At 22.5% G+C, this 20,359-nt stretch overlaps 3 protein-coding genes across 21 annotated transcripts; 2 read left to right on the top strand and 1 right to left on the bottom strand.

Moving 5' to 3' along the window:
- Positions 1–1,594: 1,594 nt before the first annotated feature.
- On the bottom strand, positions 1,595–16,041 carry LOC412288 (WD repeat-containing protein 7). Of its 16 annotated transcripts, none has more exons than XM_016913511.2 (27): positions 15,916–16,031; positions 15,608–15,771; positions 14,459–14,637; positions 14,141–14,373; positions 13,916–14,058; positions 11,943–12,133; positions 11,728–11,873; positions 11,508–11,528; positions 10,491–10,517; positions 9,216–9,306; positions 8,709–9,120; positions 8,313–8,533; positions 7,912–8,131; positions 7,561–7,675; positions 7,179–7,384; positions 6,956–7,093; positions 6,768–6,836; positions 6,110–6,211; positions 4,990–5,202; positions 4,644–4,908; positions 4,331–4,550; positions 4,029–4,254; positions 3,608–3,948; positions 3,185–3,508; positions 2,999–3,091; positions 2,682–2,879; positions 1,595–2,595 (listed from the first exon to the last, which is right to left on the bottom strand). In XM_016913511.2, exons 3-27 carry the CDS (start codon positions 14,621–14,623, stop codon positions 2,410–2,412), a joined length of 4,566 nt encoding a protein of 1,521 aa, XP_016769000.2. In that variant the 5' UTR covers positions 14,624–14,637; positions 15,608–15,771; positions 15,916–16,031; the 3' UTR covers positions 1,595–2,409. The 16 variants fall into 16 exon arrangements, with proteins under 16 accessions (XP_016769000.2, XP_016769005.2, XP_016769008.2 ...); XM_016913516.2 differs by having other exon boundaries at positions 3,608–3,945; XM_016913519.2 differs by having other exon boundaries at positions 9,216–9,303.
- LOC726062 (methyltransferase-like 26) lies at positions 16,001–20,347 on the top strand. Of its 3 annotated transcripts, none has more exons than XM_006571508.3 (3): positions 16,001–16,082; positions 19,432–19,495; positions 19,588–20,347. In XM_006571508.3, the coding sequence occupies exons 2-3, from the start codon at positions 19,461–19,463 to the stop codon at positions 20,225–20,227; spliced, it is 675 nt and encodes a 224-aa protein (XP_006571571.1). In that variant the 5' UTR covers positions 16,001–16,082; positions 19,432–19,460; the 3' UTR covers positions 20,228–20,347. The 3 variants fall into 3 exon arrangements, with proteins under 3 accessions (XP_006571571.1, XP_026300038.1, XP_026300047.1); XM_026444253.1 differs by lacking the exon at positions 16,001–16,082 and adding an exon at positions 16,601–16,768; XM_026444262.1 differs by lacking the exon at positions 16,001–16,082 and adding an exon at positions 16,749–16,773.
- LOC100578360 (dnaJ homolog subfamily C member 21) lies at positions 16,706–19,154 on the top strand. Of its 2 annotated transcripts, none has more exons than XM_006571509.3 (2): positions 16,706–16,768; positions 16,904–19,154. In XM_006571509.3, exon 2 carries the CDS (start codon positions 16,988–16,990, stop codon positions 19,025–19,027), a length of 2,040 nt encoding a protein of 679 aa, XP_006571572.1. In that variant the 5' UTR covers positions 16,706–16,768; positions 16,904–16,987; the 3' UTR covers positions 19,028–19,154. The 2 variants fall into 2 exon arrangements, with proteins under 2 accessions (XP_006571572.1, XP_016769063.1); XM_016913574.2 differs by having other exon boundaries at positions 16,757–16,773.
- Positions 20,348–20,359: the final 12 nt, after the last annotated feature.

Below are 20,359 nucleotides of genomic sequence, written 5' to 3'. Positions count from 1 at the left end.
TTCATAAGATAATTTAATATTTAATTATGTTTAATTTTTTGTAATAATGATAAAATTTAAAAAATTGACTTATAAATATAGTAAGGATTTTTCAAAATTTTTTTTAATTTATATTAAAGATTGAAAATATCGAATATCCATCACTGACAATTATTATTTATTATAAGAAAATGATCGATAAAAATAATAATTATCTTGATCATTTTCATATTTAAATTCATTTAACCATTCGCAACGCATGATAAAGTATAATATACATAAATAATTACATAGATACAATTAGGCATAGTTTAATTTTATATACAATATACATGTAACGCATTGAAATCGTTTAATTTATCGCATAATAGAGAAACGGATCTCATTTTCGTATATATTCGTAAAATCGAGATGTTCTATCGGCTACTACTTACGAGTATTTTGCATTGGTACCGATTTTAGACACGCCTGCGTGACAAAATGTTTATACGGTACTAATGTTTTTAGCCTTTTTAATAATTATAAACCTAATATCTTTTAATTTTGTTATCGATAAATAAATTATAATTTCATCTTCCTATTCATATATCTCTTTTGTGATGTTATCTCATTTAAATAAAGAAATTAAAATTAATAGTATTTTATGTCTCACATTGTTGAAGCATATTGTCATAGAAAGCTTAAAACATTTCTAAAAAAAAAATAAATAAAATTCATATATTTTTAAAATATTCATAAATAAATTTGATGAACGTCATATATTATCGATAACAATTATATTATAACATTATATTATATAATCCAAATTGATTGAACAAATTACAATTTTTAAAATATTTTTTTAAAATTCCAAATGTTATATTCAAAATTTTTTGAAAAATTTAAATTTTGTGCGATATATGATAATTAAATTGTAATAAATATTGTACATACAATACTTGTTAAATTAATCACAATGTCTGTAATAACTTATCGATTTTAAGATGTGTACAATTATATGTGTTATTATTGTATATTTATACAGAACATTGTGTGAAATTCATAAAAGGCAATAATCATAATAAATTATACTAAATAAATTTAATATCATCTATATTCTTTATCTATTCATTTTCTCTTCGGAAGTGAAAAAACTTATTCCAGGGAAAAAAATAATAACAAAAAAAATTTACATATAAATGATACTATACACAATTATTTTAATCTTTCAATAGTTTCATTTTAATCGATGAAATAAATATTAATAATCATTTTTACATGGAATATTTGTAAAAATCTTAAAATAAAATATAATATTTAATTATTATTTCTGAATATTAGATTTGAAAATTATTTTGTATATTAAGAATCTATAATTAAATTTTACTTTCACTTGATCTTTTTTAGTTCTAAGTACCAAACATGCACAATCAAATTTTTAAAATTCAGATCTCAACATAGAACTATAAGATATAGAAATATTTAACTTTCATTAAATAGTACAAATTACGTGAATAAATAACATGTAAAATTTGTAAAACAGGAATTCATTTTAAGCGTTCAATTATACATGAATAAATTAGATACAAGATATTTCATATGAGTTATATTGATCTATACGATTCGCCATTATGTATATACAAATTTTCAGGCGATAATTCATTTTTTTTTCTTTTTTTTTTTTAATATGTATATATACATGTGTATGTACTTTCAACGCGAGGTTCCACATGATAGCCACTTTTTTTTATATTATATTATATTTATTATATCGGGGTTTCAGGAATATGTAATCGTGGCTTTGAATAGCACACGTAATAGTATAATATTGCATAATACAGTACATATAGTACAGCACGCAATCCTCATATAGAAATGGTCAACGAATTTTACGATATACATATATATATCAGTATGAAAGCGTTTCATTATATTATTTTATTTCAAAATGAAATTCATGAAATTCTATATTAATTAAATAATTTGGAATTATAATTATATAGTTAGCAATCAAATAATGTACAATTAAATTACTAGATAAAAAGAATACTTTTTTGTTAAAATTTAGGCGCTAACAAGAACACAAAATGGGAGTGTATTCATACGCAATCAAAAAATAAAATATTTAAATTATTTAGTTGGAATAAAAAGAAATATGTTTGTGTATAGATTAGAAAAAAAATATTTTCATACCATATTTGACGATAATTGCTAAACCATATCCTGCATTGTGCAACGATGAACTTCATTTGAGTATGTTCCATATCTGATTATTTTAGCACTAGTACTATTAAGTACCAATAAGCGCACCAACATTCATGACATCACTTTTGGTTATTTTTTTTTATCTAAAACAATTATTTCATATTTCTGCTATAGACTGATCCCATTTTATTATATAATGTTCAATTTTTTTTTATTCATCCACTATTGAAAGGGATCATTTTAAAGTTATACATTAAATCGTGTTTCAGACCCATCAGCAAGCATTAATGTAACTGTACGATTGTTTATCCATATCAATCGAGCTAGTCGCATAGGATTTAATCGTGCTACATCATTAATGGGTGCGGTACTATATGATTTTACACAACGTGTTTGAGAATTTCCTAGGCCAAACATACCACTACTTGTTTGCTGGAAATGTTAAAAATTATTTAAATTTAATTTTTAAATTTTATGCTATTAACTCAAAATATATAAATAAATAAAAAATATCTTACCTGCCAGAAACATAATTTATTTTCCGTACAAGAATAACTAACCAGGAACTTGCCTTCAGGCGAAAATGCTAATGCAGTTACAGATGATGTATGCGCAGGTACTGTTTGACATTTAACGTTTCCTCGTAATTCGTATAAAGCAAGCTGACCATTGCGGCTGCCTACTGCTATTCTGCGTGTTGCTGGACAATGACTTACCTAGAATAGATATATTTATTATAAATTAAATATTTAACAAATATTTTTAATAAACAAATTAACAAAAATAAATTTAAAATTAAAACATATTATTTCAATATTAAAATAATTCAACTTACTTGATTAAATCTACATACTGCTGGAAATACATCATTTAGTGGTTTAGTTTTAAGATGACCTGGATCCAGACAATGTAAAATAATATCCATCACCTAGATTATCAATAAATATCAATTAATATAATATATTAACACATTACTATAATATAATATTAATATAATAATATTTAAGATCCGCATTCTTACCTCAACTAAGAGATCACTCATTTCACTTTGCATTTTATCAATTAATTGTTCAACAATTCTAAGTATTTCTGGTTTTGCTTTTACTAAAACACTTGCACTCATATTTACATTTAATGTTTGTGCATTTTGTTGTAAAGTGTTATATCTAGCCACTTCTCGTGCCATTGTAGTAATAAATGCTGCAGGTCTAGCTGTAGCTATTAAAGTTAAAGCATGCCGTGCTGTACGACATGTATCAGCTTGAGGTGTAAGTGGAAGGCCATATGTCATATTTGGTACTAACTTATCAGCATCACAACACATTTCTAACAATCCCAATAATACCTATATTATACAGCATAAAACCAATATATAATTTCTTTAACTATTATTAATTTAAATAATGTACATTTTATCATTTGTAATTATTAATATTATTCTTACTTTTGATACATCAAGATATGGTTCCCAAACTGTAAAACCTCTACCAATGAGATCAATTGCAGCTCTTCGTAATGCTGTATGTAAGGGTAATTTTGGTGAATGAGGTGCATGTAATAAATGCGTGAGCGCCATACTAGTATGCCTAGCAAGATTATTATTTCCAATTCCAAAACCTTCTACGATTGAACTTTTTCGCCTTTGTTCATTATCTCTTTTTTGATTTGTAGTAGTAACATCTTGTCCAAATTCTGCACCTATTACACCTAATAATACAACTGCCGTAGTTTGCTTTCGTTTCAATTCCGCCACACTTGATGGTTTCCTAGCTACATTTATTTCTGCTAATGTAAGTATAAAAAATAATTAAATTATACTTTTTAAAAATTAAAATAATATAAGCAAAGTTTTATAAATAACTTGCCTTCTGCTAATTCTTCTTCTTCATCTTCCTCTTCTGTATGTGATTCAGATGGAGGAATTGGGCTACCAGGAGCTGGTGGGCTTTGATTTTGTGATTGTGGTGCAATAGGTTCTTGAGTGCTATACATTGGTAAATATTGTGACCAACTATCTACAAGAGTTTTTCTTCCTTTTGGACCCATTCTTCCTAATTCAGCAAGTAATAAAGCTTGAGCAGCTTCACGGATCTGAAATATTGTTATTTTAGTAACAAGTAAGTTTTATATAACTTTCTATACATCTATAATATAATAAAATATTAACCTCAAGACATTGATGTTGCCATCTGCGAGCCATCATTTCAACTTGAGGTCGTTTAAATGTCTTAATACCACTTTGTGAAACTATTTTATCAGGCAAAAGTACACAATGCAATGTTGCTAAAAGAGACCAGCCTTGTTTAATCTGTGCTTGTTGTGCTGTATAAATTTCTTCATTTTCCTCTTCTGCTTTATTCCAATTTATTGTAGATCTATTACCAGGCCTAAGTATATTAAATAACATTTATATATATATTATATATATATATATTGCATATTAATTATTTAAAACAAAAAAAATAATATTAATTATTAACCTATGCATTATTCGATTTCGTTCTTGTTCAGGTACAAAAGTGGCATTATTCATTGACATTAAAGTATTTGCTAAAGCTACTACTGCTAATAAATGATTGCTAGTTAATGTGGTAGACAATTCCCAATGTGCCCTTGCTGTGAAAGCTCTTGTAAGTCTTTCCTGTCTAACTAATTCTGCTGGTAAACGTTGTTCTAATTGAGTTGCAGGTTCACCAATTGGTTCTAATTGTGTTTGCCAAGTTGGTAATAATAATGACATGTAACCTTTCAAACATAATAATTCAAACATTGAATTATGAGCATATATATATATATGAGCATAAGCCAAATCATATTCATTTATACCTCCTTTAGATAAGACTCCAAATGAAACGGGAACCATAGGTCTTAATAAACCTAATTTCCCTTCACAAACGCGATCTAAATCTGGATCAATCCCCCAGGCATGCAATAAACTTAATATAAGCTGAGCTACTTCCATAGTTGCATTTGGTTCATTGAAAGCTCCATTTCGTTTCAAATTGTTTTTCATAGCATCATTATTGTTCCAATTATCACCTGTGAAAGAGTAAAATTTTTATAATAATTATCAATTTATAGATTTTAGATCTAAAAACTTTAAAAAAATTAAATATAACATAAATTTATAACTTCAAAATTTTTCATATATTCACATAACATCTTAGCAATAAATATTTATTTTAAATTATTTATAATATGAAATGTATGAAAAATTTTATTATAGATATATATAAAATCTATAAATAAAAAAATTAACATATATAATAAAATAAAATTTGCAATAACATCAAAAAATAATAATTCAAAATGATAAAATGAATTATTTTCAAATAAAATTATTTATGTTTTTGAAAAAAAAATCAATTAATTTTAAAAAAAATTTTTCTTAGAAACATAGCGTTATTTTTTTATTTTAATTTTTTTATTTATATTATTTTACTTAATTTGCATAAATAAAAATATATATTATAAAAAATAAAAATATATGTATATATAAATATATTAATTAATATATTATAAATGTATATTACATATAAAAATATATACTGATTTTAATTTAATTTGACAAAATATAATATTATGTCGTAAATAATTAGAATATAGAGATAATCAGATATATCAGAATATTTTTATGATTAAAAAATTAATATAATAAACGTTCAAAAATTTTTAATAGAATAGGAATATAATAAATGAAATTAGTAAAATTTCAATAACTTATAATTTAGATATTAAAATAAATAATAAATATATTTTAAATAATATAATATATATATATATATATATATTTATATTTATATTTATATTTATATTTATATTTATAAAAAAAAGGAAAATGGAAAGCAGATGACAAATCTAAACTAATAACAAAAATTCATGCCACGTAATTTCAATGACAGAAAGATGACAATAATTTTGCCATCTTTCTTAAATCATGGCTAACCTTTGCCGTCAAGAGTCGACGGCTTGAGGCCAACGCTTTCCACCTTGGCCTGAATCTTAGTATGTACGTTCTCTGCGCCCTCCTTCATTTTAGCCAATATACCTATAGAAAGAAATTGGCTATAAATGATCATCTATCATAATAGATAAATATTTTCTTCAATACGAATCTTCACGAATAATAATAACTGAGAATTAAATGCACTATAAAACTTTATATAGATATTATATAAAATAAACATTCCAAAAGTATTTATGAATCAAAATATTTAAATAATAAAAAAAATATATTAATAAATTATAAATAAAAAAGCGCTAATCATAATAAATTATTTTCTTTAAATTTACATAATGAACTGAATAAATATATAAATATATAAAAAATGTTAATTGATCAAGAGTTTTGATATAAATATTATAAATTCAAACAAAATAATGTATTAAAATTAAATCTTAACAATATAAATAAATTTGTTTATATGGCAAGACATGCAACAAATAATTTTAGTACGCATAAACACATATTGTATAATTATTTATACAAACGTAATGCATAAAATAAAACTAATGATTTTATGTGAGATTCTTACTAAATTTTTACTCTAAAAAAATTGCACACAAACTATCATTTACGAAATGAAACTGTAACAACACAATACCGTGACGATCCTTCTCCTTTAAAATTCGTTCAACGTCGCCTGCCTTATCCTTGACGCGACCGAAAAAGTCTATAAAGTGGCATGTTAGTTTTTTTCTTTTAATAATACTATAATTAGTATTTAAAATTAGAATCTATATGTATAAATCTATAGATATGAATAATAATAAGAATTGAAAAAAATTTTACCTGCAATTTTTTTATGAGCATCTGGACTGGCAGATTGTGTAAGTGCTGCAACTTTTTGATATTCAGAAGCAGAAATGAGACCTTGTGCTTCCAAAGAACCTGGTGACATTGCTCCATATTCATCACTAAGTAATTGTACTATGTATAAAAAAGAAAATATCAATCTATTTTTTTTAAACTTCTTTACATATATATTAAAAAGAAAGAATAAAGAAAATATTACCTATTAATGCCTCTATATCAAAAAATAAAATATGACTTTCTGGATCTTTAGGATTACTTCTAAATCCTTGAATCATTAAAGGTGTGCCTTTTGCCTTTATTTGGTTTCCATGGTCAACTCCTTGTCCACCATGAAGTTGCTGCAGCTGATGTAATCCTCTTTGAGTTGCATGTCGTATAGCAGAAAGATTTCTATGTCTCAAACCTCTGAAAAAATAAAATTTAAAAAATTTAAGAAATAAAAAAAAATATTTTTAATATTTTTAAAAATTCTTCTATCTAAAATTTCTATCATTTACTTTATAAGTATCATTGTAACTATCATTATGTATTAATAAACTACAAAATTTTAATATATAGTTTGTAAAATATTTATATTTTACCTAAAAAAATGTACAGCAGGATTAGCTAATCCCAATTCACCACCTGTAGCTGATCCTCCAGATGCAGCCATTGTATTTTCATCACAAGCATAAAGCACTTCTTCTGCAATAATACCTGTAAAAATTTCAATTAAAATTTTACAAAAATAAATTTTAAAATATTATATACATGTACATAAATAATAATTGTAGAAAATTATAATAAAACAAATATGTAACAAATTGTATTTATAATATGTTATAATTAATTAATTTAAAACAAATACACACTGATATACATATAAAATCTTTTAGAGCAAAGATCATTATTAGAAAAGCATTAGAGAAGTAAAATAAAAAATTTATATGTACCGTGTAATACACGATCTAAATGACCAGTTTCCATTTGCCATACATACACAGCACCATCTGAACATCCGACTATCATAAAATCATCTAATGGTCTCCATTTTATTGTAACAACTGGAAATAAGTGCCGAGAAGCAAGAACAACACATTTTCTTTCTGCTAATGATAACAAAGTAACACTATGATCCGATGCAACACTGCAAACGCACTTCTGTATTCTAGGCTAAAAAAATGATTAAACTTTCATTATGTATTAATAAACTACAAAATTTTAATATACAAAATTATATAGTTTTGTAAAATAATTATAAGATATTATTTATTAACAATATAATTTAATAAATAATTATTAATATAATTTAATAAATAAATTTAATAATTTATATAATAATATATAAACGTACACTACAATTATCAGGCGGTACCATTAATTGTGTAATTTCACCTGCATGAACACAAAATCTATGAATAAGTGTACCAGCATAAAGGTCCCATAAACATACGGCAAAATCAACAGATCCAGAAACAAGATGTGTCCGATCATAACGTGAAGCTGCTCCATGTGGATATAAAAGACAATTCACTCGGCCAGAGTGACCTAAAAGTACTTGATGGGGAGGCCAATCTATAAACCATAATAAAATAAAAAAGAAAATAATTAAATAATTGATTAAATGATTGATTAAATAAGTTTATGTAAATATTACAATTTATATGTTAAATTGTTTTATTGAATAAAAAAAATATTGTTGAAGCAAAAGTCTTAGAGAAATATTATTTTTAAATTAATAAAATTGTACCATCATATTGTTGATGATTGCCATGAAGTAAATGAAGCATGACTGTTTGTGTTGCAGGAACAATAATAATACTGCCATCTTCACGACCGACAACTAAACGACTTTGTTGTGGTAAATATATACTAGCTGTTAATTTTATGCCATGAACATCTCCACTATCTAATTGATCTAATATTCCAACTGGTGATGGTTTCATTTCCTCCCAAGCAGCAGTAATACTTGTTTTTACTGCTGGTGGTAATGAAAGTGGAATAGAACAATCATTCTGACAAATTTGAGTTAATTGTTGAGTTGTTATTTCTGGAACTGTCCAAAGAACAATTCCTTCACTATCGCCACGTAATAAATATTTTAATATTTTACTTTGTTTTTGAACTGTAACTAATCGCATTGCTGGAGGGCATGATAGAGGCTAAAAATAAAAGAAAGTATAATGATTAATAATCAACAATTGTATAATTTCAAAAAATTAATATTGCTAAACTAACTAATTAATTTTAAACTTACCTTATCTCCAGGTTGCATCAAAGTACAATAAAGATAAGGTTGATCATATTCAACACCCGCAGAATGGAAATTTTTATTGTCTGCAACGCTACTATACAATATAAAAAAAAAAAATAAGAATAATATATTATTTAATTATTCAAAATTATTTTTTATATTATATTATAATAATAATTTTAAATATTAATTCATAATATATTTTAATATATTTTAACGAAATGCATAGTATATAATATAAATTAAGAATATTTTACAATCAATAAATAATAATATATTTTTAATATTTATTAATTTTAATAATTTTTTATTCAATTTATTCAATTTATATATTCAATAATATTTATTCAATTTACAATACATATCAATAAATTTTAATAAATTTCATAGCACATAAAATAGTGCATAATTATATTATTTATATAATAATTTGTTATAAGATAATATAAAGAAACATATGTTTCAATATATAAATATATTTGAACAATAGATGCAACTAAATATGATTGGCAATTAGTATAGCTTACTAAAACTACATAAGCTGGCACAGCACTATTTTTTATTAAAATTATTATTTATCTTATTTGATTAATATAAAGTAAGATACATATAAAGCAACTTAAAACAAATAAGAGATGAAAACACAAGATATGAAATGCAGAGAGATGTAATATAAGACTATATAATTATATAATAATATTTTGATTTAATATAGATTTATATTATATATATATGTATAATATAAAAATATTATCAAAAAAATAAGACATGAATTAATTATATTTAAATTATATAACATAATAAATATATATATAATTATTTTAATTATAATATATATATTTAATTTAATTTAAATATATGATCTTTATAATATTTTATAATATTATAGAAAAAATTCGTATAATTTCATTTTAAAAATTTTGATTAATTATTTTTAATTTAAATCAATAATTAAGAAAAATTATAAAATAGATTAATAAAATAAAATGAAAATGAATATTATTATTATTAACATAGTTTTTTTATAGATGTTATTTTCTTATAAATCTTAAAAAATATTTTAAATAATATTTCATATTTATACAAGATAATTATAAATAATGTACTTCATTCATCATTTTTAATAAGGAAGAAAACAAAAGAAAGTAAAGAAATAAAAAGAAATCTGTAAAAAAATAATAAGCAAAATATCTGTAAAAAAATGTAGCAAAATAAAAAACATAAAAATTACAGTAGAAAATACAAGAAGAAAGTGTGTAACAGATAATGCAGGATTACCTGCTAAGAGCCTTGCCCTTCAACTTGCTAGAGAACACCAGATCCATCGTAGAATGCAGTAGATGTGTATTATATGAAAAAGACACATCACCGTAAAAAAAGTCATTGTGAATTATTTGTGACAAATGAAAATTAGAAATATATTTAATTACAATAAGATTGTTTTAATTATTTGGTGTTCTTTTTTTTTGAAATTATTAAAATAAATTAGAATGAATTTTTTCATATTATGAATCTCAAAATAGTTCTATTTATTTTTATATAAAAGTTAATAAGAATTCTATATTCATTTCATAAAAAAATTTTTTTAATCTATATTCTAATCTATATTTAATTATATACTTAAGACAAAAAAATTAATAAAAAACATATATAAGAAATATATTTCAAAGATTATTATATTTCTTGATATAACATATAAATTATTTTATTTAATTGTTAAAATTATTAATATTAATATAAAATAGAAAATAAATGAGCATTTCCTATTTAATATGATTGAATATGAATATTCATGACAAATGAAGTAAAACAATATACATGAAACAAATATTAAATGTGCATTGCCAGCAAGTGCTTCTATAAAATAATATTTAGTTTTAAAAACTTTAAATTAAATGAATTTGAAAAAAGTATATTTGATTGAGAAAAATTCATTTACATATCTAATCATAAATGAAATACACAAAAAAAGAATGAATTGGCATTAAAATAACTAACTACATTTTAATTATTTCATGAAATATTTTTTCTTTGATCACTATTGTAACAACATATTATTTTCTTTCAAATATATTTTATATTAAAAATAATATAAAAAATTTTTAAAATATTTCTACATTTCTATAGCTTTCATACTGCTTAAATTGTAATTATCTTATTATTTTAAAATTTGTTAGAACATATAAATACAAATTAGTACTTGATAAAGCTACAAAATTAAGCATTCTTTTAATAAATTTTTTTTCTTATTCATTTTCTTATTATTAATTGGCAACATTAATTTAAAAACACTACCTTTCAAGATATACCAGAATCCTATAAGCAACAAATTAATAATCTATTAAATGTATAATCTAATATTTCAAATTTATGCTATCAAATCTTTGTTTTATATATATTTTAAATTTGTCATTATCAATAATTTCTTTAGAAATTTTAATATTTCATGACAAGTTCAAAATATAAAAAATATATTAAAAATAAAAAAAATATATAATTTCGTTTAAAAACGTACTTAGCTGGTAATTTATAGAGATAGCCATGACCTTCATCACTCCATAATATAACTCTATCTGCAGCTAAAAAATCTCCAGACATCCAGCGTTCACCACAAGGTGCAGTAATTGAACAAAGAAGAGAGAAGTCACCAGCATCATATATCTAATGTAGATACTGTATCAGTAAAAAAATCAATTAATCTGAGAAATTGTAATAATAATTAACATATACCTGCCAATGTTTAGAGCACACAATTAATACAGTTCTTTGATTATATGGGCAACAAGTCATAGCAAGTGCATTTAAACATCGTATTTGTTTGCTTTCATGTTCATAAAGAGGTTCACTATTACGATTTTCATGCCCAAGAAGAGTCCACACCTTGACCATACCAGTCGTCGTTAAGGCCAGCACAACGTCGTCTTTAAATGAATGGAAGCGCCTGTTGCGCGTTAACTATATCTAAGAAGGTGTCATAATATTTTAAGCAAAAAATAATTTCCAATAAGTGTTAACATATGACACCTTATAAATATCATAAATGCATAAAAAAATATTAATTTTTTTATAAAATTATAAAATTTAATTCTAATATGAAAAATAAATATAAATTGAAAGCAAAAAAAGAAAATATTTAAAATAATTAATTATCATTCAGCGAATAATATAATGTTATAATTTCATGCAAAATAAAATTTTAAAATTATTTTATAATAAAATAAAGTCATATCTATAAATAGATTTCAATTCATGCTTATTTGAATCATGCATAAAATATTTTGTAAGTCTAATAATTGCTAATTTTCAAATATAGCACAATTACTTAAGAAAAAAAATCCATTCAAAATTCAAATTCATGATCTTATAAATATATTTTATATTAGTTAATGAATTTTTAATATTAAATTTCTAAGAATGTAATTTAAAATTTATATCTATATATTCATAATCAAAAAAAATATATTTAATGCAAATATTATAAAAAAGACTCTTGATCAATTATAATACATGCAATTATTTTTTTTTTAAATATTATTTACATTATTATTCATTCATATTTATAATTTTACCACTGTACTTTAATAATACTATACAGAATAATTATAATTTTATTTTGTAAAGAAAAAAAGAGATATTTATTATAAATATATGTTATGAAATAAAATAAATACAAATAATTTTTCATATATTGTTATGTAAAATACATAAGATAAGAAAAAACTTTTTTTTACAAATCAATTAAATTAAGAAATGCATCAAATAATTATTATAGTAAAAAAGCCACATTAAACAGAATTTTTATACAATTGCATTCATTGCATTCAAACATTAAAAATTATCAGCTGTAATATATACTTACGATAGATAATAGTGTATCATAAATGATATGAAAATGATTAATGTAGATAAATGCAATGTATGCTATAATGATTTTGTGAAAGGAAATGCGAATGAAGGAGAGTAGCATAAAAGAAAGGTTTATTTAAATATTAATGCCTGCTCATTTGATTCTATGATTATTTATAATGAAAAAAAAAAATATGAAAAAAAATGAGAGAGCCTTAATTGCCACTGTAATAGTACTGATATGTCTCCATATATGATTCATTAACATGCTGCAACAATATAATATTCATTAAAATTTCAATAGTATTTAAATTATTATTTAGATAATATAATATAATGTACATTGTAATTTTACCATCAATTTAAATGATTATGGAACATTATTGACAAAAAAATATATAGTTAGATGCAAAGTTTCTAACGTACCCAAAGCATAAAGCTTCTTTTGATTAATTGCTTGAAAAGTTAGCAGAAAATTTAAAATCTTAAAAATATAAAAAATATCTATATATAAAGTTTTATCCTTGTTAATTACTTTATAAAAAAAATATTACAAAATTTATTACATATTTCAATTGAATAGTGCACAAAAATATACTTTGATTAACAATATTTAAATAAAAAACCTGTTGAGCAGAAAGATAGAATATAAAAAATTAATTAGCCAGGAAATACCAAACATATTGTGCAAATATTATTTAAAATTTAAATAAAACAATTCAATTATATTATGATGAAATATTTCTGTATAACAAAGTAAAATAAACTTTTGCACAATATAGATTGGTTAAGAAATTAAAAACAGATAAGGTAGCAGTTTATGGTATAAAGCATAGGTGTGATGGAGTGTAACTAACTTGTATGCACGTAGAACCGACCTTTCCGTTTGGCCGGTCGTAAAACGTGCAAAGCACTGATCCAATCAGGATGAACACGTGAACTTAGAGTAAATAAAACCTCCAAACTAAAAGGATCCATTACTAAAACCTCAGGATAGTATCTAAAATAAAAAATGAATATTCTTTAAATTTTTAAAATAAATGTGTATTATTTCAAAATATATTAATGAAATTATAACATACCCTGAACAAAACAGTCTAACATCTTCTCCACCAGCGGAGACATAAGGCAACATCTGTGTATGAACACTGCTGAGTTTTACAGCTTCCCTACATTTTCCATCAACTAAATCCCAAGTGCACATTTCTCCACTTTCACTGCTACTGACGATAAAATTTTGTTCCATAATAACACTTGCTCGACTCAGGCACATTATTGGAGCAGTATGACCAACAAGTAAACATCTTGGAGTCATCTTAATATATAATTAATAATATAATTATTTAATAATTATTAATTAATGTTTTTAAAATTTAACTGAAAGATAAATATATATTTACCTTTAATGTTTCAGGATCTACTTGCCACAAACATATTTGACCATCATAACATCCTGTTACTAATGTTTTTTGATCTCGGGACAAATAGATACAGGAAATGCAATGAGTTGGAGCTATTCGACCCCATAAAACTATAGGTACTACTAAGCTTGTACCCGCTGTCATTTTTAAAATTCAACCTACAATTTATTAAATTTATTTAATTATTATATCATTAACAAAATTATTTTAATAATTATATAATAATTATTTATTTTAATATATATATAATATAATTGGAGGAAAAAAAAAACATAAAATAATTAATATAAAATTAAATTAATAAAATCTTTAACTTATTTATATTTTATGAATATAATTAAAACAAATTATAACAAATTATTTATAATAATTAAATATAATTATACATATATATATATTTATTTTAATGAAAATAATTCTATAATAATATATTATTTAAAAATTTTTTAAAAACAATTAAAATTTAATTTTACATTGAAATAAGAAAACAAATTTTTGCAATAAATGTATGATATATATCCAAATGTTATATATAATGATATATATCTAAATGTAAAATATATAAATAAAATTTAAATTGAATTTTTTAATTTTTTATAAATTATTAAAAAAAGTTTCATAAATTTATAATATATATAATATTATATATATAATATATATAATACCATTTATAATATATATAAGTTTGTAATAATTATTTTCATTATTTAATTTATTTTTGAATCCTATAAAATAAAATATTTTTTATTTAATATTTTTTTTCATTATTATATATATGTATGTGTATATATATATATATATATATATATATATATATATATATATATATATATATATATATATAAAGAAAAAATTTTATAACTTAATCATTAAATAAATTATTATAATATAAATTCACAAACAGATCAATTTGTCAGTTAATTAAAAGAAAAGTTTTTGTTTTGATAATATAAAAACACAATATATAGGCTACATACATGTTTTATTTGTAAAAATGTAAATTATTAAATCTACAACATACGTTTTTCTGTCGACATATAAGATAACAGTAATTCAAAGAAACAATTCAAAGCAAGTCGTTAACTGACAATGCAATCAAATAATCCCGTAATAAATAAATGACAAAACCTTGTTATAAAGTAGTCGGAGAATAATCAGTGTTACATTGATATTAATAACAGATATTTTCGGTGATAGCAAATGAATTCTTCATCCGTAGCAAAAAGGGCTTGACAAGCATCTACCACAAAGGCCATCGTAACAACGCGATACACTAAGATCTCGAAGAAAACCTATTAAAAGCAATTAGAGGCGTCTGCTATATCACGTTCACGAGATGTCACTGACAATTTATAAAATTTTGATTTTATCGCGTTTATATAATTATTTTAATAAATCAACGCGTGTTCTATGTAAAATAACATAGAAATATTTACCGAAAATACTGAATATTAATGACAACGGCTCCAAACGTCGTAACTGGCGATATATGCCAAAAATCATACAATCCTTACTGTACTTTCACGACCGTGGCCATCTTGATGTTGAGAATAGTCAGACGAATAACGCATACAATCAGCTGTTCCACGTCAAAAGATCCCTAGTAAAGTTTTCTCTAATTCAATATAAAATAAAATAGAAGTTATAATATGTTTGATTTTGTTAAAACATTTATTTTATAAAAAACAGAAAATTGAATTAAAAAACTCATTAAAAATTTATTAGACTTTTATTAATATTATTATTAATAAAATAAGTATATGGATAATGATGATATATATGTATATATATTAATTTCATTAATATAAGATTATCTCATTAATATAATAAAAAAAAATGATAAAGAAAAAATATAATAATCTTAGACAAAATATATTTAATAATTTGACAAAAAAATCTTTCCTTATCATTTTAAAATAAATATTGATGCTTGATAAATTAAATCTATATTTATTTATAAAAATTACATTTAGAATTACAAAATTTACTTATAAAAATATAAATATTATATTTATATAATTTTAAAATATATAGTATCACAGCCTACTTTAATATATGACGAAATAAATGTGACTAATATCTTGTGAACTTAACTTCATGTGAATATGTTCGTATGCATACGTGAAAATATATATATATAACCTAAAATTTGAAACCTATATTCTATATAATAATCATATTTAAAAAATAAAAAATTTTATAGTGCAATTATATTTAGAAAGAAAACTATATAATTTTTTACAATTTTAAGATCGATCATTATTGTAAATAATCGTTAAAAAATATTAGGTAAGGTATGTTTTTATTTATTGATGTAAATGTGTTTTATTTTAAATTACATATAATATAAAATGTGGTAAAAAAAGCTATTAATAAAAGAATATTTATTATTGTATTGATATCAATTCAATGATCTTCTTGTAGTGTATGATTTACATAACTTTATATTACGCGAAGTTAAACTACAATTTTTAATATTGTGAATAAGAAATATTAATTATTTCTACAATGAAATGTCATTATGAGGTATTAGGGGTACCACGAAATGCTTCTGATGATGACTTAAAAAAAGCTTACAGAAAATTAGCTTTGAAATGGCATCCAGATAAAAATTTAAATAATCCAGAAGAAGCAAAAGAACAATTTCAACTTGTTCAACAAGCTTGGGAAGTGTTAAGTGATCCTCATGAACGTACTTGGTATGATAATCATCGTGATGCTATTTTAAAAGGTGGTATTGGTGAAAATTATAAAGATGATTCTATTGATCTCTTTCAATATTTCTCAACTACTTGCTTCAAAGGATATGGAGATGATGAAAAAGGATTTTATACTATTTATCGTAATGTGTTTGAAAAATTAGCAGCTGAAGACTTAGAATATACAAAAGAAGGGGATTCGGATGAAGAAGTTCCAGGATTTGGAGATTCCCAAAGTTCATATAAAGAAGTTGTTCATAACTTTTATGCTTATTGGCAAAGTTATAATACAAAAAAATCATTTGCTTGGTTAGATCCTTATGATATAAGAAATGCTCCTAATAGAAAAGTGGTACGTCTTATTGAAAAAGAAAATAAGAAAGTTCGAGATAAAGCTAAAAAAGAAAGAAATGAACAAGTAAGAAATTTAGTTGCTTTTATACGTAAACGCGATAAACGAGTGCAAATTCATACAACCAAATTAATTGAACGTGCAAAAGAGAATTTAAGGAAGGTTGAAGAACGAAAAAAACAACAATTATTAGAAAGACAGAAACAATTAAAAGAGCATAAAGTATCAGAATGGTCAAAATTTTCAAATATAGAAGCTGAACTTAAAAATATTGAAGCTAATCTTGCTCAAGAATTTGGTGAAAATTTATCTTCTGATGGAGATATGGATGATGAGAATACAATAGATGATAACTCTATGTATTGTATAGCTTGCAATAAAATATTTAAAACACATAAAGCATTTACAAACCATGAAAACTCTAAAAAACATAAAGATAATATTGCAATAATAAAAGTATCTATGATACAAGAAGATATAAATTCTCAAGAAAGTGATATAAACTCTGATTTAATTTTAGAATGTGAAAAAAAATTATCAACAAATTCACAAATGCCTGACTTTTTATTAAATCCTATTCAAAATAATTCAAACAAAAATAATATTGCAGAACAAACTTCAGAAGAGGAATTAATCTCAGACGATGAAGAATTTGAAAATTTTAAAATACCAGAAAATATAAAATATTGTTCAGAAAAATTTAAACTTGCTACAGATTCTCAAATGAATGATTTTCTTTATGTACCACCAAACAAAAATGACAATGAATATTTAACTTCTGAAGATGAAATTATCTCTGATCAAGAAGATGAAGAAATACCCAAAAAACAAAAAAAGAAAAAACGAAAGAAGAATGTTCAAAATCCAATAAAAGAACAAATTAGTGATGAAGATATAAATATTAATGAAGATATGTTATTATCAAAAAAACAACGTAAAAAACAGCAACAAAAGAAGGCATTATTAAATAAAGTTGTTGAAAATAATCAACAATTATCTAATGACAAAATAGAGGAGTATGAAGAATATGTTCAAAATCCAATAAAAGAACAAGTTAGCGATGAAGATATAAATATTAATGAAGATATATTATTATCAAAAAAACAACGTAAGAAACAGCAACAAAAAAAAGCATTATTAAATAAAGTTGTTGAAAATAATCAACAATTATCTAATGAGAAAATAGAAGAATATGAAGAAGATTTAATGAAGGAAAAAAATAAAACAGAATTATTATCTGTTAATGTAGAAATAAATAATACACATAATGAAAAATCTAAAAGCAAAAAAAGTAAAAATACAAAGAAAAAATCACAAAATATTGAAATACCAGATCTAACACATTGTTGCATTACATGTAAAGTTGAATTTCCTAGTAAAAATAAATTATTTGAACACTTGAAGAAAACAGGACATTCTGTATATATACCAAATTCATTGAAAAATAAAAAGAATCAAGAAGAAAAAACAAGTAAAAGTAAAGATAAAAGAAATTAGAAATGATAAAAGAAATTATTAATTACTCTAAATAATTCATATATTATTTGATTTAATTTAGTGTAATTAGTTTAGAAAATGTGTGTGAAAAACATTTAATTAATAAATCTTATAAGTTATTATGTATACAATATTATGTATTACATATTGTACAATTTTATTATTAATAAATAAATATAATAAAAATTTCTTTAAATAAATTCGTTTTTATTTATTGTTTTATATAAACACTTATTTTATTATATATTAAAAATAATTTAATTTAAAATTTAATATAATATTGAAATATAATAAATTAAAATTAATTCATATTAAGTTTAACATTAGTATTTTATTATATTTTATTATATTTTAAATAATTATTTTCCATGGAAATCTGCAAAGTTCATATTTAAATTTTTCAGGTCAAAAAATATCAATGCAATAACTAAATATGAATGCAATTATCTACTCTGCTGCTAGTTGTAGGTAAGATTTGCTTTTAATTCTTTTTTTAATAATTTTTAAATTATTATATGTATAAAATTTAGATAATATAAAAATAATATTGTTTATTTCAGTTTAAAATCTACCAGTATGACAACCAAAAAACTTGTTTATCCTGCAGCTGATCGTAACAAGAATCCAATACTTTTAATTCTTCAAAAATATATTCAATCTAGTCCAGGTCAAATTTTTTTAGAGATATCATCTGGTACTGGACAACATGTAGCCCATTTTGCTCCTCATTTTCCTGAAATAACTTTTTATCCTTCAGAATATGATTTAAAACTAATAGAAAGTATAACAGCTTATGCAAATGGATTTTCAAATATAAAACAACCTTTACATATAGATATTAAGACAGATTTTCATATTTGGGAGAATAATATATTTAAAGAAGCCAGCATTGATTATATATATAATGCAAATTTAATACACATTTCACCTTATGAATGTTCTATTGGTTTATTTAGTAATGCGGGTAAATTATTAAAAAATAATGGTATTTTATTTACATATGGACCTTATGCTATAGATGGAAAAATAACGCCAGAAAGTAATATTAATTTCGATAAAAGTTTAAGACTTCAAGATCCAAGATGGGGTCTCAGAGATATTAATGATTTAAAGGAATTAGCAGAAAAAAATAGACTGAAGTTAATAAATATTTATGATATGCCTGCAAATAATAAAACTATTATATGGAAAAAATATTAAATATATTAATGTAAATGTATAAATAAATAATTATTAATGATAAAATAAAAAATTTAATCATTTTATAATTATAAAGATTAGAAAGATTATCTTAAATCTAATAAATACTATTTTAAAAATCTATAATATTTT

Source organism: Apis mellifera, linkage group LG1 (assembly GCF_003254395.2).
Source record: "Apis mellifera strain DH4 linkage group LG1, Amel_HAv3.1, whole genome shotgun sequence".
Classification (NCBI taxonomy): Eukaryota; Metazoa; Arthropoda; class Insecta; order Hymenoptera; family Apidae; genus Apis; species Apis mellifera.
Note: the sequence above shows the minus strand (reverse complement) of the source record. Positions and strands in the feature narration are given on the sequence as shown.